Below are 18,281 nucleotides of genomic sequence, written 5' to 3'. Positions count from 1 at the left end.
TAAACTAAAGTTTTTATGGAAAGTAATCTAACTTAGAAATGTGAAAAATAATTGATACAAATAAAGCTTCAGAGCTTTAAAAAGATTAAAAAAAATGATGAAAGCCTTTTAGATTAAAGAGTCATCTAGCATAAAAAAAAAAACAAAGCTCTTTTCCATAAAAAGACATGTAATAGTTAAATTTGATTCCTCAAATTTCATTTTTTTTTTCACTATTCGATAAATTATTATTATATTTTGCTCCTTAACTTCATTTTGTTTTATGATTTAGTCGAGAGAAGAAAGAGAAAATCATAGAGAGAGTTGATGAGAGAACAAGCTCTCAAGTGGCTAAATTTGGGTCAGCAATAACTTTTGATATATGAAAAGTTGCATTGAATCAAGGAAAAAATAATTAGCATTTTTCCAATTGTTTTTAGCTTTATTACTAGAATGGTGCATGTACTGCGTTGTAGGTTCATATTATTTTTCAAGTAAAATATTTAGAAAGAAAGATCCAATAACTCGGTCTATAATCCCAACAAACTAAATAAACTGGTCTTATTTGAATCATATGAGAAAAAAAAGATACCTATAGCAAACATAAAACATATATAAATAAATAAATAAATGATTAATGAGGACAAAAATAAATAATACACTATTAACTTAACTTGAATTGAAAAGTAAAATAATAAATAATAATTTTTTTTATAAAGAGTTGAGAAAAAAAATCATAAAAATCACAATCAAATTAAAAATAGAAATACATAATAATAAAAACTAGAATATATAGAAATTTTTCAATTTTTTTAATATAAAAAAATAGTAAATGGAAATAGCTATAGTGTTTTGTTAATATAATAAGCCTCCACAGCCAAGCCAAGCCAAACCAAACCAAACCATCCCTGTCCCATTGGTTTTATTTATTTGCAAACAAGTTTACAACCACCTCCAATTCACTCTCAACACAGAACACAAACACACAACATCGTTACTATCGCCCTCTCAAATTCTCCCTCTCCCCTTCTCTCAAACTCCAGAGTTTGCCATGGAAGCCCTGCAATCTCTATATCTCTCTTCATCTCCGTTAAACCCACTTCACCAAAAATCTCACAATGCAACAAAGCCCCCACCTGAGAGAATCTCATTCATCAAAGCATCATCATCCTCCACCGTTTCAGCTCCAAAACGAGAGAAAGACCCCAAAAAGAGGGTTGTCATAACGGGCATGGGATTGGTCTCTGTCTTTGGTAATGACGTAGATGCTTATTATGATAAATTGCTTGCTGGTGAAAGTGGGATTGGAACCATTGACCGCTTTGATGCTTCTAAGTTTCCTACCCGCTTCGCTGGGCAGATCCGGGGCTTTAATGCACAAGGCTATATTGATGGGAAAAATGATAGGAGGCTTGATAATTGCTTGAGGTATTGCATTGTTGCTGGCAAGAAGGCTCTTGAAGATGCGGATCTTGGAGGGAATAATCTATCTAAGGTTTTTCCTTGATTGTTTTTGTTTTCTTGTCAGTTTGGTTCCTTTTGTGTTTTTATTTCTGGGATTTCTTTATTTCGTTGTTTTGCTTCGTGGGGGTTTCGTATTTTTTTATCTGATGATTGTTTTTATTGGCAAATTTAAGTATTTTTTATATAATAAACTGAATGTCTCTACGAAAACGGTGAAGATATTATTCTTGAAAGTTTAAATTATGCTTTTAGTTTATTTTGAATTGAGTGGTATGTGGGGGTCGATTGGATTTGGTATTTGGCATGTTGTTTGTTTATTTGTTCGTTGGATTTGGTATATGTACTTTACTTCTGATTGTTGTAATGTATGTTTGCAGATTGATAAGGAGAAAGCTGGTGTGCTTGTTGGAACAGGGATGGGTGGTCTTACAGTCTTTTCTGATGGTGTTCAATCTTTAATTGAGAAAGGACACAGAAAAATTACCCCATTTTTTATTCCTTATGCTATAACAAACATGGGCTCTGCCTTGCTTGGAATTGAACTTGGTTTCATGGGTCCAAATTACTCGATTTCAACTGCTTGTGCTACTTCTAATTATTGCTTCTATGCTGCTGCCAATCACATTCGCCGAGGTGAGGCAGATATGATGATTGCTGGTGGAACAGAAGCTGCTATCATTCCTATTGGTTTGGGAGGTTTTGTTGCATGCAGGGCCTTATCACAACGAAATGATGATCCAAAAACTGCATCTAGGCCGTGGGACAGAGATCGAGATGGTTTTGTTATGGGTGAAGGTGCAGGAGTGTTGGTGAGCTAATGTCTTTTTCCGTGCTAAGGATGGATTATCTGTTAGATTTTAAGCTTCTTCATCTGTTTTCTTTAATTTTCTTTTCCAGTCAAATATACCCTTTTTAATATTGTGCCTGCACATCATAAATGATGGAATGAAGTTCTACTTGAATGTTCATAATTTAATAAGATTGCACTATGAAGTTGATTTTGGAAGTTATTTGAAAGGAGCTGTATGGTTTTTTCTGGCAGGTAATGGAGAGCTTGGAACATGCAATGAAACGAGGCGCACCAATCATTGCTGAGTACCTGGGAGGTGCTGTTAACTGTGATGCTTATCACATGACTGATCCAAGAGCTGATGGTCTTGGGGTGTCTTCATGCATTGAGAGAAGTCTCGAAGATGCCGGCGTGTCTCCTGAGGAGGTACCTCTATTTTCTGATGATTATCCTCATTTTGTGTGTGTGTGTGCGCTCTCACTTTTTGTTTTGTTTTTATGCCAGTACTAATGTGGTGGAATATATCAAGATTGTTTTATATTTTAGCACTGTGGTCTTTTTAAGCTATCTCGTGGAGTTGTTGTTTCCTTTGGTATGCATTTAATTATTGGGTGTGCTATCTCCAAAAGTCTGTTTCCTTTAACTTTCATTATGTATGTGATGAGGATCAATGCACATTAGAGTAAATAGAAGGTGCTTAGTTGCATGCTTTTAATATCAACAACTTTCATACCAGAGTATAGGAGCTCCTGCAATAACTAGAAGTTATACAAAAGTCTAGAGCTCTCAGCATAGCCAATTAGTTGTTGATCACGTGTACTCCTACCATACCATGTTCACAAACAAGTAGCAGGGACACTTTTGGTCCTGAGGTGTTGGCAGGTTGCTGGTATGGGTGGAGAGTTAAACTCAAAACTTCTCTGTTGGGGTTGTTGGAGCTGCTCTCACCTTTGTTCTGTAGGCAAAAATCCAAGTAAACTACCTTCAATACCAAATGCCCTTTTTAACCACTTTAAATTAGACCAAAAAAGGGAGAAAAAAGAACAGATAAAAAAAAGAAAAAGAAAACAGAAAAAAAGAACATCAGATGATCTTGTTGGTTACTTACTCTGCAGGGATATAGATCTCTCTCTCCTCTCTCAAGATGTGGATTGTTTAAAATTAACTTAAAATCCAAATTTCTGTTTCTCTACTTTTCTGAGTGCATCTGTATTGAGACCCTGCCCCCTCTCTTTTTATCTCCCATAAGAGAATGTCTTACTATCCTAAGTAGGTTCTCATGCACACTCTTTCATGGTTAATAAATTTTTAAAAGCTTTCACCATGAGTTTTCATTTCAAAATGTAGAAACCCCATTGTTGGATAGGATATTGTTATTCACGTGCCTGTAAAGTTGTTGTTTTGGGTTCTGTATTTCTCTTGTTGATCATTTGTGATTTTATTTAGCTCTTATTGATACATGTACAATGGGGATTAAGTATGTTCTAAAACAAATTGGTTGTGATGCTAGGGTATGGCTACGTGAGTGGAGCCATTTGTAGGATGTGTTTATATTTGAATTTATCCTATGGATTATAATTTACTTTTTTGGTGTTTGGATTTATACAAAGATTCTAAAGTGCTGGTGGTAGAAGGGGGAATGATGGTGAAGAGAAGAACTTTAGAGTTGGGTTTTTTTCCTGTATCTGTTTGGATTTTTATGCTTGGAAAATTAGGAGTTTCAGCAGATAGAAATGGAGGAAAGTTATGAGTTTAGAGGAGAGAAGGGAAGTTTTTATTATTATTTTTCTAAAATTATGAGTGGATGATGCGGTGTTTGGTTTCTTAAGTTACCATCGCAAAGTCGGCTTTCGCATTAGCAGGAATGGGAAATAAAATACATCTGATTAAGGGATATAGCCTCCTTGGTTCCTTAACTTTTTTAAGATTTCTATTCTAAACCTGTCGATTCTAGTTTTTCCTATTTGCATATCTAAATTATATGAAGTTTTCTAATTTAGCACTTTCTTCTGCAAATACCCTTTTGATCAATGGAATGGCGATGATTTGAATGCTCTTCATGAGGGTATTTGTGGAACAATATGTGTAATTGTAAATGTTTTTTATAGTTTAAAACGCTCAAGAATTGATGTGTAAAGACTCAAATGAAAATGATGAAAAAGTTTATGGATAAAAGCGCGGTTATCCCTCTAAATAAGGACTTAATTGGATGTGGTTTGATAGCTGAGACACAGAGAAAAGCTAGAGATATAGTAGTTGTTGATAAATCTCAACAAGCTCATGCACTGAGTTTGGAATCTTTCCCTTCTTCTGTACTCCTTCAATTTATGAATGTATAGTAAAAATCTGTTGTTGAATTGTCTATGTTACTCTATTGAATGTTACTCTATTGAATTAGAGATACAAGTAAAGGAGATTGTGGAATACGTACTTGAATGATTTAAAGCGTGATCAGTTTGCAAATGAATTGGCAAATTACATTAAAATTATGCAAAATGTTTCTTTTAGTAAATTCATTTCACAGCAAATCTGTTTCGTTCTAAATGCATAAATTAGGACAGAAGAATTCAATTTCAATATCTTTTCATCAATATCTTTTCATGGGGTCCTGAATAGCTGGAAAGCATATATTGGTTTAGTCCTTAAATGTGGTTACTTAATGCCATTATAATTTTCTTAAAGAAAAAGAAAAAGAATGCAGTCGTTGCTGCTGTTGGTGATGGTGGTATCGCTGGCAGATTAATCTAGCGCATTAATTTCAGGTTAACTACATAAATGCACATGCAACTTCCACTCTTGCTGGTGACCTTGCTGAGATAAATGCTATAAAGAAGGTATTTAAGAACACTTCAGAGATCAAAATCAATGCAACCAAGGTAATCTCCCTCCCTCTTGTTGACAAGTTTTGAATAGAGAAGGCTATGATGATGTTCTCTTCCAATGGGTCGTTAATGTTACATGCTTGTTCATTTTGTTTCAGTCTATGATTGGACATTGCCTTGGTGCTTCTGGAGGTTTGGAAGCTATTGCAACTGTGAAGGCCATAACAACAGGATGGCTGCATCCTAGTATTAACCAATTTGTATGTGTCAGATCATTTCCAAGTTATAAGTGCATAACTTTGTGGTTCTATAGGTGTTTGCTTGTTAATTCAACTAGATTGTTTAATGACTACCCTCTTGGTGTATTCTTTCCTGACTGCAGAATCCAGAGCCCTCAGTTGAGTTTGATACTGTTGCCAACAAAAAGCAACAACATGCAGTGAATGTTGGTAAGATGGCAAAACCTTTCATCGTGGAATTTTGATTTTTCAATTGCTTTAATCCAGAGTTTGAAATTGCTGGCTTTAACCATGTCTGTCTACAGCTATTTCAAATTCATTTGGATTTGGTGGACACAACTCTGTCGTGGCCTTTTCTGCATTCAAGCCTTGAGCACCTGACCTTTCAGCATTTCTTTTCATGCATTCAAGCCCCGAGCATCCAGCTTGTCTGCATTTCTTGTAGTGATCAGTCTTGCTTGGTCGGGATATGCTTAATTAATTCACTAGTCAATGAGGCTCCATCTTCTAATTCAAGTTGCTGCGTAATAATCATCTTCCTGTCAATTTTGAGTTGAACTACAGCCTAAGGTTTATGGATCTTTTCTCTCAATGAAATTTCATTTTTCTTTGCGTTTATTGAACTTTTAGAAAGTAAGAGGCATGTAATTTCATTCAGTTTTGACTTTTAAGTTGTGCAGCAGAGAAATGAACGTCTGCGAGGGTCTCTGTTCTAGTACTGTCACGTTCCTTTTTAACTGATGTAAATGGAATGCATGGTTTCACCTGTCCTTGTAGAAGGTTTAAATTAATTATGTCTTCAGATTCATACAGGAATTTCTGGTTTCCAAAAGAGTTCCTCAGAAGCCTTCGGATCCCTTGCTAAGTTGTTGCATACTTGCATTGGATGTGGCTACTCATATCCAGATTGTCCAAATGTGGACAAATCTTCCACTCAAAAACAGGTGCTCTACATCTGCTCCATACCCAATTCTGTTTAGGTCTATTTTATACTTACCAGGAGCAAGAATACACATCAGAGGTACAGTACCGATAATGCATCGTGGAACCTGAGTATCTGGACATGACTCTTCCCTGGTATAAAACTAGAATTACTCTACAACCCTAAAAGAATTGGGTTCCTTTTGTGTGATGTACAAGAACCTTGATATATTTTCCTTGTCAGATTTATAACAATTTCTGTGTCAATTCTGTGTCGTGGCAGAGGTGTGCCTGAACAGGCCTCCAGACCCGCACGCTCTAGGCTTGCTATGGGCAGGCCAAGCTCTGGGCTTTGCCTTTTTTTTTTTTTTTTCATTTCCTCGTTTTTTCACTTACTCTTCGGTGACATTTTTTAAGTACTATCTATAAATCTTTTTTTGAATTTTAATAGTATTTTTTCCAATTATTATATATCTTATATAATAACAATAACAATAATAATAAATTCTTCATGAAAATTTGGTATTTTATTATTAAAAATTTTAAATGTATTTTAAACATAATTTTACCACTTTTATGATTTGTTTTTAGCTTTTGATCACAAAAATATGAAAATTATTTTAATATTTTTTTGTTAACTTGCTTTAATAATTATAAAATGTTTTTTTTAGACAAACAATTATTTTAGTTAAAAACATTGTTGATTATAAGACAAACCAAAAAGATAATAGAAAAATTTATTTTCATGGAAACAAATTTCAAAACGACTGAGTTTTCGAGGTTAATAATAATGATAGAATTTTCTAAGATTTGTGTTAATGGCTAAACTGCAACATGTATTTTTATATTATAAAATTTGTTAACAATGAAAGATATGTTTTTGTTTTATATAATGAATTAAAACTATATTGATTGATAAATCTGAAAAATAATTATGAAGACTAATTAATTATTAAAATGAGAAATTGATTTTTCCATATTTTATCTTTGTTGTTGTTTTCATTTTATAATTTTTTTTATTTATCTTATAGATTTACTATGATGGTTAAATATTATTTTCATCCTTGTAAATGTATAATGTGAATACAACTAATCTATCTTAAATTTAACATAAAAAAACATATGAAGATAAATTATAATAATCTCTTAGAGTATTATGGAATTATAGAAATCATAAAAAATATTAATTAATATTTAAAAATAGTTAAATTAAATAATTTTAAAATAAAAGAATATTAATTAAAAATTAAATTAAAAAAAAAACCAAGAACTACTAAGCTAACTTGAAAGGTCAGACACATGAGTGTGACCCAGAAGGTAAAAGTCCAGGCACTATTGGATCTAGAATGCCAATCTCATATATTTGTTTCAATTTTACACCCACGTATGCCAATTTTCAAAGCTTATTTTTATTTATCACATGAAAACTTAAATAAATATCTGCAAGGGTGCAAGATTTAAATTCTAGAAGAAAATATATATTTCACAAGTCAAAGCCCCTACTCATATCTATGCATTTTTTTTTGTTTTGATGAAAAATATCTTTTTTCCATTGACAATGTTGTTTTATAACAAAAATTCAAGATAATTAAAATAAAAATTCTCAAAACATCAATAATTTAAATTAAAAAGAGAAATTATTTCCTTGGGAAAAAAAAATATTTTGGGTTATGTTAAAATTTTTCCAAAAGATTTTTAAAGGCATTGTTCTTACAGGGTTAAAATTTCATAATAACTAGACATCGAGAAGGCTTTGTGATAAAACCCAGAAGCTACTATGCGAGAATTGTATTATTTTCCTAGTTGATTCATGAATATTTTTTTCTATTTTATTTATAACTCTTTTGTTATTTTCTAGTCTTGTTTCAGATGATTTACCTAGTATATATAAGGTTATTTAGCTTGTATTTAGGTTTGTTGAGAAATTGCTTATTATTCATAAATAATATTTTGGTTCAGGTAATCATTAGGTCGAGTTTTCTATTAATTTGATTTTAGCTTTCTTAGGTTGTTTTCTATCTTAATTGTGGGTTCTAGGGTTCTTACCCTTCAGGTTCACATAAGTTGATATCAAAGCAAGACTCTAAAATAAAGTTTTATCTATCAATCTTTATTTTTTCATGTTATTAATCTTTGTTTTAATTCTTGAATTTGTAGCAGCTTTATATATATAAAAAAAGTTTATGTTAAAAGGAGCTACTGCTGGATAATATAAACAAAGAAGAAGAAGTCGCATTAGTTTAAGTTTCTGCCACAATTAAAGATTACACAATTTAAATCTGGATTTTTTAAGAAATTAAAATTCATATAAGTTTGTCTTTGGTTAGTGGGTATTGTTTTCTTGTTAATTGGATTAAAACAGAAATAGGTAATGTACATGCACGCTTCATCATAATGCTAAATGATGTAGAAAGATTTGTTGTCATATTTCCATATCGGTGTCCATTATCATAAAAAAGTGCTTATCTATTTTTCGGTTCATGTTCAAGTCATTTTATCCCTTATATGTTAATCATGCACATATTAACAAACTATACATCAAATTTATATTTTGATGGCTAATAACACATCTTAAACAAATCCTTTTTGGTTGACAAATCTTTAGATTTATGATTGAAATTGCTTGCAAAGTTTGAGCACAATACCAATGATATCTAATGGGCTCAGGCCAAATTTTTTCCATTCCATTTTTAATGCCTATGTGCATGTCTGGTATTATATAGATACTTGTACAATCATTGATAATGTGTTGTTTAAGACAAAGCAAGGACCTTCTCCAATTGACATTGTTTTCTTCTTCAACAAGAGTATAAGTCAAATGGACAATTCCATTATTTGTATTAAAACTAATGCAATCAATAAATTCTTATTTAACATGTTATATAGATGGGTGCCGTCCATATTAATAATTAGCCTACAAAACTTGAACCTTTTAATAATTACATCAAATACCTAGAAAACTCTCCCTAAAACAACAATTTCATTATTAAAAGACACCGATTGTGAATCGAATCAATAATTGTATTAAGATTTGATTTTTTTATTGCCAACAACAATCTAGATCACATATCAAATGACTCCTCATGTGTGCTGAGAAGCTACTCAATAACCTTTTGTTTTGCTTCCATACTTTATAGTATAAAATTTTAAATTTATAAGATAATTTTATTTCATCTCGTATGTTTACAACCATATAATAATGATATTACTAATAAGAGTTGAAATCACTGACAGAAATAAATTTTGTTATTAAAAAGATATTAGTGATCATGTCGGCAAAACATTTTTTCAACAGTGTTACTATTAAAAAAAAATCAAATGAAAAGTACAAAATGTCAATTAGTGGCTGGGATGGTTAAAAGGTAATTTCAATTTCAAGAAGCAAGCCAAGGATAATCCATCTGATTCTAATTTTTTCGTGCTCTAATGGCCACTGCTTTGGTCATAAAAACTCGTCTTCTCTCTGCACCACGCCTCCATCACCATCACCACTGTTACCCTCTTCTCTTCTCTACCACATCCCCCAAACCTCCCAAGTCTCAATCCCTCAAATCCATCAAGGTAAACACTAAAACATTGCTTAGACAATTTAGTTTCTTATAATGTTTCTTGATGGACTACATGGTTTTTTGGTATTCTCTGCTTTTATCACAACTTTTCTTTTTTTCTTTTTATTTATTTATTATTAGATGGAAAGTGGAAATGAAATTACGGAAGAAGCTAAAGAGAATGTGAATCAGAAGAAGAAGAAAATATTTGTGGCTGGAGCCACTGGAAGTACTGGGAAAAGGATTGTTGAACAGCTTCTAGCCAAGGGTTTTGAGGTCAAGGCTGGTGTTAGGGATTTAGACAAGGCCAAAACTATTCTTTCTGAACACAACCCATCTCTTCAAATTGTCTGTACTCCTGCTTTAAACACTTGACAGTTTGCGCACACTCAAATTTGAACTGGGTTCATTGTGTATTTTTTTTTTGCTTTCTTATTCTAGGTGACAGCCGATGTAACTAAGGGGTCTGACAAGCTAGTACAGGCCATAGGGGATGATTCCGAGGCTGTAATATGTGCCACTGGGTTTCGGCCTGGCTGGAACTTGTTTGCTCCATGGAAGGTGATCAGTCGGTTCTAGATTTTTAATTATTCTGTTCTGGCCTTAATAAAAAAACATGTCAAAAGCTAATAATGCTTTCTGTGCTTCAGCTGATTATTGATTAATTATTCAAATGAAGGTTGTTTGCCATTGTTATTTATCATTAAAAAATATAGAAAGGTGTCATGTTTGATTCATCTTTTATCACCTATAGGAAAAAAGCAAATATGGGCTTGCTTATGTGAAGCATTTGTTCCAAGTACAAATATCAATCACTTTAATCCTCAAGTCATTAGGTCATCTGTTGGGATGGTTATGTCTATATTGCAGATGTTTTGAGAAGATGAAGGATTGCAAATTTTCCTGCTTGAAACAGAATTCTATCATGAACTTATTTACAATCTAAGTTCTTGGATCAGTTCTCTGTTAAGTGCATCTTTATCTGATTTTAGGCAGAAATATCTGGGTGCGGATTTTTGAATGTTAGTCATTATCCTGGATGTGGCATTGAAAGGCAACATCAATTATGTTAACATGTAATCTGGAAATTGGAGCTCTGCATGTGCTGTCAATATTTAATAGTTTAGTGTTGCAGTTTTCCGATGTCATTGTTTGTCAATCTTATGAAGAGTACGTTGTTGCAGGTTGATAATTTAGGCACTGTGAACCTTGTTGAAGCTTGCCGTAAACTTGGTGTGAAAAGATTCATTCTAATAAGCTCAATTTTAGTCAATGGAGCTGCAATGGGACAGATACTCAATCCAGCTTACATTTTTCTCAATGTTTTTGGGCTAACCCTAGTGGCGAAGCTTCAGGCAGAGAATTACATCAGGAAGTCTGGCATAAACTACACTATAGTTAGACCAGCTGGTTTGAAAAATGAACCACCCTCAGGAAATCTTGTAATTGAGCCAGAGGTAAATACATTTGTTTAAAGCCTTTCTGAAGTGATTCATGCTCTCTCATGCCGTGAGCAAATTTATACTCTCCCCTCTCTTTGTAGGATACTCTTTATGAAGGTATCATATCAAGGGATGTGGTTGCGGAAGTTGCTGTTGAGGCACTAGGTCTTCCGGAATCATCTTACAAAGTCGTGGAAATAGTCTCTCGTGCTGACGCTCCGAAGCGTACATACGAGGATCTTTTTGGTTCTATCAAGCAAAAGTGACTGGTTCATAATTATGCGACGGAGACATAAGCATTATAATTCCTGTGTCTTAAACTTGTAATGCTGGAGCAGATACAGTATATATGATGGTTGATGCAAAGATATTGCAATTTTGTTTGCTTGGCCAGAGGAGTATGACTATAATGTTTATAACTTTCACATGCTTTATTAGCAATTCCGTAATTCACCGTGTTCATTACGGAATAAACAACAGATATAGACGTTGGGTCATTATTTGGTCTCTAAAAGAAGTAAGCATTTTGTCTGTAAATGTCATCTTAGGGGTCGGGTCCTCACCTCCTGGCTACAAAGGGATTCTTTTTTCTTTCTTTTAAGTATTGCTTCTAATAATAAATTCTGAAAAATTGGTATTACTTGAGATCATTTGGAAATATGGTAAATATGACTATCTTTGATAATCTTCTCGGTAAATTTCGTGAGAATGAATCCTGATTAAAATTACACCCTATACTGGGAGTAGGTGCCAGGATTAGAAAAGATATCAGACTGAGAATATACCAAATGATCCTCAATGATCAAAGGTGTTCAAACTAAGCTAAGGACATTAAGAAATTCAAAGAATTCCAAAGTAAGAAATTCAAAGAATTCCAAAGTTTAAGCATGTCTTGTAAAATAGCGAATACAATGATAGTGCTCAGAAAACTAAGATAGCAAAGCATTTAGCAAAGTTAGACCATTTTGCAAAGTAAATTCAGAGGTCTAGGAATCCCTTGATCAAAAGGTTTGGGAACGAGCACTAATGATCTTTAATCTTGAGATTTTTTAAACACCTATTAAGCCTTCAAATATCCTTTTTTTTCATAGCCAAAAGCCAAAACTCATGTTACATGCTCAATAAAACCCTTTCTAATCATAACCATTTATATGCGAAATGAGTTTTTCTCTTTTCAAGAAGCTTTGGTAATGCTTTATTAGTCATATAAATAAAATAAATGTTTTAAAAACTTATTCTTTCCTTTAAAACTGTCAAGTCAAAACTTGAACCTTTATGACTAATAAAATGAGAAACAAAAGGTCACTACACATTTTCATTAATAGACAAAAAATTTCAACTTTCACGAAACCTTGTCCATAGGAATCGCTTGAATTCTTTTTAGAATAAATTTTCTTTAAACCGACATTAAAATGGTTTTTGCATTTGGAAATGGCTTTGAAATTTCAAAATATTTTATATGAAAGCAACCCCTTGTAAATAACCAAACACTTTTTCACATGATATCATCCTTGTGAAAACTCAAAACAAACAAAACCAGATAAAATATTTGAGGGCATGATAAGGCTGGGGGCAACATGATACAACCATATTATTTGATAGTTTTACTTATATTTATCTAGTATTTTGTTCATGTTTTATATATAAAATGTCTTGATAATCTGTTTTATGTTTTGAAGGCACTTTTGGATGTGAGATTGGAAAAGAAGTAAATTAAAGATAAAATTCAGACCATGTTCCAACCCACGTTGAATATTGATAAATTTGACCTCTGATCGATGTTTTATGCAGAACTTGAGTTGTAGAGGTCGAAATGAAATGATTCTAGTGACCTTAGAAATCTAACATCCAAGGCGGCCAGAAAGAAAAATAAAACTCTACCCTTTTCTCCTATACCCGAAATTATGTTCTCATTTGTTCAATTAATTAGTTTTTCAATAGATATGCAAGGCTAAGTTATTTTTCTTGGTTGAAAAGATACAAAAACCTTCAGATTTCAAAAACTATGAGATCTATTGTTTCTTTTCTTTTCAGTTTATATGATGAATATAAATGTTTTGCTATGCTTATTTCGTATGCTTATTTAGTTTAATTGTTACAGCGTACTCTAAATTATTATTCTAATCCAATCTACTGCTAAGTTTTCTATCAAAATCGGAGTTGTGATATTTGAACTTGTGATGCGACTAGGTTTAATAATTATGGCGGATCTATGTTGTTAATCTTAGGAAAAATATTCAATTAAATCGAACATAGACTGCAGACAGTTATGTTGTTTAAATTTATCAACCTATCTAGTTTTTAAAGATATCATTAAATTAAATTATTAGTGTGGACACTATGGTTGTTTAATGGTTAGGGTTAGTTACTTCGTGACTCGGTTAACTAACTAATGTTAAAGAAAGATAGATATTCAGAATATAAATTGATATATCATTTCAATGATTAGTTTTGATTTTCTTAGGTGGATGTTTACTTAAGATTAAGGTTTTTCCCTTTATAAGTTTTCTCTTTATTTAATTTAGCTTGATTATTTTATTATGTTTACCATATCATAACCTAGATAACCTCAAAACCCCCCAACTTTGAATCATCTATCATAAAGACCTGAACTAGATCTTCCTCGTGGGATCGACCCCTTCCTTGCTCTATACTATATATTGTTTGTTTAAGTTAGGGTAATTAATTTATGTGACCATGACATCGTAACACAACTCAAGAAATATAATAGGGATGGCTTCATGATTCCTTTTCTAGGAAAACAAAGAACGGGAAGCAAAGATGCTCAAATTCCTTAATAACTTTTGAGGAAAGCCATCATGGAACATGCCATATATCTTTTAGAAAAGGGTCTCCAAATAACAGGGCATACCGACATCATTTAAGCTTGTTAAAACAAACATCTCTTTCCCAAAGGTCAAGTTCACGGGTTAAGTAAGCAAAAGTGAAAGAATCATGAAAGCTTGCTATGAGAATCAAAGATTTAAATGACAGAGTCCATAACGAAAAGGGACCTATATTTTTGAAGTAAAAAAAACATATGCATATTGATCACAATGCATTGTATTCTGACCTTTGCAGGGAGTCCATGAAAAGAGTCCTTGACGACCTCGAACTTCTCAAGCAAAAGGAACCAAATAAGATTTCGAGTATAAAAAGGCACCTGCTATTAAGAAACAACAAGGTTTTAAAGATGATATCTTTGACACCATTCGAGTGCAGTTTCAGGCCCTCATCATTTAGATAGTGCACTTTTACACTCTATCTCTTTCTTTTCGGGTGTGCTTTATAACTCTTGTCTATCAAATAGTGCGCTTTCAGGCCTTATCTCTTTCCTTTCGAATGCACTTTCTAGCTCTCATTATTCAGATAAAGCGCTTTCAAACCCTATCTCTTTCATTTTGAGTGTGCTTTCTATCCCTATCTTTTTCCTATGAATGTGCTTTTTAGCCCTTATCATTTAGACAATGCACTTTCAGGCTCTATCTCTTTCATTTTAAGTGTATTTTCTAGCCCTCATCATTTAGATAGCACATTTTCAGGTTCTATCTCTTTCTTTTTTAGTGCGTTTTTAGGCTCTATCTCTTTCCTTCGAGTGTGTTTTGTTGCTCTCATCCATCAGATAGTGCGCTTTCAGACCCTAACTCGTTCCTTTCGAGTGTGCTTTCTAGCCATCACATTTTAAATAGTGCGCTTTCTAGCTATATCCTTTTTCTTTTGAGTGCGTTTTCTAGCCCTATCATTTGTTCTGAGTGTGCTTTCCAGCCCTCACCTTCCAGATAGTGCGCTTTCTAGCCCTATCTTTTTTGTTCATGAGTGCGCTTTCGAGCTCTCAATTCTAACATTTTTTGAAGGATTAACTATTTTTTGACCTGGTAAATCCACAACCTCATATTTTTTTCTTTACAAATTTACTATCTAAAGTCTTTTACAATACTTTTTATCATAAGCAATGTAAAGAAAGGGTAACTATCATAAACTAATTTTAGGTTTCACCAAAATTACCATTTTCTTTTCAAATGAAAAGCAACAAAAATAAAAAATAAAAAAATGAAAAAACTATCAACTTGGCAAGAGCAATTTGAGAGGGGTTTCAAATGCATGGAGGAACCAAGATGGAGTTTTAGACAAAATTAGAATCCCAATTATACCCCGTTATACCTAAGACTAAAGAACAATGTAAACTCAAGGTCAAACTAAAGGATTATTGGACAAATCTGCATAAAAACTAAGTCTGAGGACTTAATTAACTTTTAGTAGGACAATTTGATTTAATCATGGGCCTAATTAAATAATTAATTAAGTTTGGTGAAAAATAGGTCAAATTAATTTTATCAGGAATTTAATTGGTGAAAAACTTAAGTTTGAAAGCTTAATTTAGGATTAATTGAGAAGATTAGAATTTGAGGACAAGATTTAATTTTTCCAAACTCAATTGGATGAAATCAGGGATGAAATTGTAAGAAAATCAAAGTTTGAAGGTCAATTAAGGGTTATATTTTGGTAGATCGATTGGGTTGAACTGGTAGACTAGTTGGCTGTTAGATTTTAGTTGACTAGTTGGAATGAATTGGTAGACCGGTTAGGTTTTGGTAGATCAGTTGGGTTGAACTGGTAGACTCGTTGGTTGTTAGATTTTGGTTGACTAGTTAGAATGAATTGGTAGACCGATTAGGTTTTAGATTTTATTCAACCGGTTAGGTTGAACAAGTAGACCGATTGACTGTGTAGTAGGGTATAATCAATTCTTTTAGATTCAATCAATTTAGGATATGTTTAGGATCGATTAGGTTGATCAATTTCAGTTTATAATTATGTTTAGTTCCTAAACATATATGGTTATACGTTAGACCCTAAGTTAAGTGTATTAAAAAGATTGTACGTTCTTTTCGAGTATGTTCTAAATACGTCTTCTTTTGTATGTAGATATTCATCATATTCCCACCTACTAGGTATTAGTAGGATTTACTTAGATATTTACTTTTGTGTTCTTTCTGTTTCTAGGTCAGGTGAGTGGATAATATTTTATATGCTAGACAAGTAGTATAAATATTTGAAATTGATCATGCTTCTTGGAATTCATATATTGTTTATTATCTCTTATTAATGATAAGCATGATCATTTATTAAGATTGATTTCTTGATACGAGCCATTATGTATTTTCTGAATTGATAACTCCTCATTTTATTGATTGTATGAGTTGAACCTTTGAGAAATGATTTTGTTTGTTTGATTATGACCCTATGATACATTAGTCAGAATACTCATGCTAACAAGGTAGTGTTAGTTTTTGGACACATCATATTTGAACCCTAGTTGGTTGGGGGAGTCACCAACCTATGATGACTAATCATCCCACGGTCTAAAGTGTCATGCTCATTGTATTTTGATTTTTTCACGAGTCTTATACCTTATGATATTTCTTATTATGACATGTTTGTGCAATTGCCTTGTAAAAGTCTAAAGTCAAAATTTTATATGTTTATCTTTGTCGTATTACCTCATGTGTGTATATTGAATGTTATCTATTCACTGAGTTGTTAAACTCACCCTCTCGTTATTTATCATTTCCAGTCTTATAGCTTTGTTAGCAGGTCATTTTTGTTGAATTTTCAGAACCTTTTTTTTGTTGTTGTATTTTGATACTTTTTTGTTATGTATAGTTTGTGCTCCACATTTACTGAAACTATGTTTGATTTAAGACAATCATTATATATTATGAAATTAATTATGGTATCAGAAGCTATGTAGAACTTTGATTTGTTTAAATGACAAAAGTTTGTATGTTTGTTTGGGTTCGTATAGGTAAGGAAACCTGGAGGAGGATCTTGCCTATGTGCCGGTCATAGATTCGCAGATCGGGTCGTGACAATATTTAGGTCTTTTTAGGTGACATGTTAGCATAGTTTTGAAACCCGGCCCGGCCCGACGGGTTGACTTGGGACCCGGCCGACCCGAGGCTGGAACCGGGCCGGGTTGAAGAAAAAATAGGAAAAGTCATGACCCGGTTTGACCCGGTCGACTCGGCGAGTTGACCCGGCAAAACCCGGTTGCAACCCGTTGACTTTTGTTTTTTTTGTTTTGTTTTTTTTTTTACTAAAATGACGCCGTTTCGAATTTTTTTTAAAATAGGGATTGACCTGGCCGACCCGGCGACCCGGTCAAAACCCGGTGACCCGGTCCAAACCCGGAACCCGGGCCTTGGACCGGGCCGGGTTTAAAAACTATGCTTGTTAGTCATTAATGATTTGCTAGGGGGTATATATGGTTTTTCCATTATTTTTGGAACATAAAATGACTTTAGTACCTTTCAAAGCTATTAGGCCATGATATTTAGATCTTTTTAATTTTCAAAGTACATTGAAAAGATAGATTTGCCCTTAAAACTTCAAAAAAATAAAACAAGGGTCTAAAGGTCTTTTAGTCTTTTAAGTATGATTTTTTTTGTTAATTTCATAGCTATCAAGAGTAGTTTGGTCTTTTAAAGTTAATTAATTAATATAAAAATTGAAAAAGCTATTAGAGCGTAATATACACGGGCCAGTGTGTAGGAGGCACCAATGCCCTTTAGATAGTGCATGTGGCGCTTCCTAGTGACCAAACACACCGTGTTGTTAGAAGCACCGCTACGTTATCTTTCTCTTGGTGTAGTGCATGTCAATGGAGGTGCGATAATTTGTCCCTGGTGAGCTTTTTTTTCTTTTCTTTTTCTCTCTTCTCCCCTAAAAAATACAACTTAACCCTTTTTTTTTGTTATTTCGATTTCAATCCTTATTCATTTGATTTTTAAATTTTATTTTTTGATCCTTTTATACAAATCTTATTTTTTTCAATTTAGTCCTTCAATTTTAATTTGTTATGTTTTATTTTTTTCAATATAGTCCTCTTTTTTTTATTTTTATTTATTTCTGAGCTTTTTTGTAAAAGTTTTAGTCGTTTTCAATTTTATCCCTTAGTCTAAGTTTATGATGTGTTTTTTTTTTTCTCAATTTGAGTCTCATTCTTTTGTTTTTTTTTTGTTAAAGTTATTTTTCTGTTCAATTTAACCATCCAATAAAAAAATTTAGGTTGCCAT

At 32.8% G+C, this 18,281-nt stretch overlaps 2 protein-coding genes across 3 annotated transcripts; both read left to right on the top strand.

The window, feature by feature from the left end:
* Window positions 1-871: 871 nt before the first annotated feature.
* On the top strand, window positions 872-6,060 carry LOC7483587 (3-oxoacyl-[acyl-carrier-protein] synthase I, chloroplastic). The gene is made up of 7 exons (XM_002316699.4): window positions 872-1,474; window positions 1,821-2,252; window positions 2,486-2,659; window positions 4,996-5,109; window positions 5,214-5,315; window positions 5,438-5,504; window positions 5,600-6,060. Exons 1-7 carry the CDS (start codon window positions 1,031-1,033, stop codon window positions 5,665-5,667), a joined length of 1,401 nt encoding a protein of 466 aa, XP_002316735.1. The 5' UTR covers window positions 872-1,030; the 3' UTR covers window positions 5,668-6,060.
* A 3,526-nt stretch (window positions 6,061-9,586) lies between these two features.
* On the top strand, window positions 9,587-11,742 carry LOC7471831 (uncharacterized protein At2g34460, chloroplastic). 2 transcript variants are annotated; one of them, XM_052456914.1, is made up of 5 exons: window positions 9,587-9,776; window positions 9,905-10,039; window positions 10,205-10,324; window positions 10,948-11,220; window positions 11,307-11,742. In XM_052456914.1, the coding sequence occupies exons 1-5, from the start codon at window positions 9,642-9,644 to the stop codon at window positions 11,469-11,471; spliced, it is 828 nt and encodes a 275-aa protein (XP_052312874.1). In that variant the 5' UTR covers window positions 9,587-9,641; the 3' UTR covers window positions 11,472-11,742. The 2 variants fall into 2 exon arrangements, with proteins under 2 accessions (XP_052312874.1, XP_002316736.3); XM_002316700.4 differs by having other exon boundaries at window positions 9,588-9,776; window positions 9,905-10,111.
* Window positions 11,743-18,281: the final 6,539 nt, after the last annotated feature.

The sequence above is a fragment of the Populus trichocarpa genome, chromosome 11 (assembly GCF_000002775.5).
Source record: "Populus trichocarpa isolate Nisqually-1 chromosome 11, P.trichocarpa_v4.1, whole genome shotgun sequence".
Lineage (NCBI taxonomy): Eukaryota > Viridiplantae > Streptophyta > Magnoliopsida > Malpighiales > Salicaceae > Populus > Populus trichocarpa.
The sequence above is the reverse complement of the archived record's forward strand: the minus strand, read 5'-3'. Positions and strand labels throughout refer to the sequence as shown.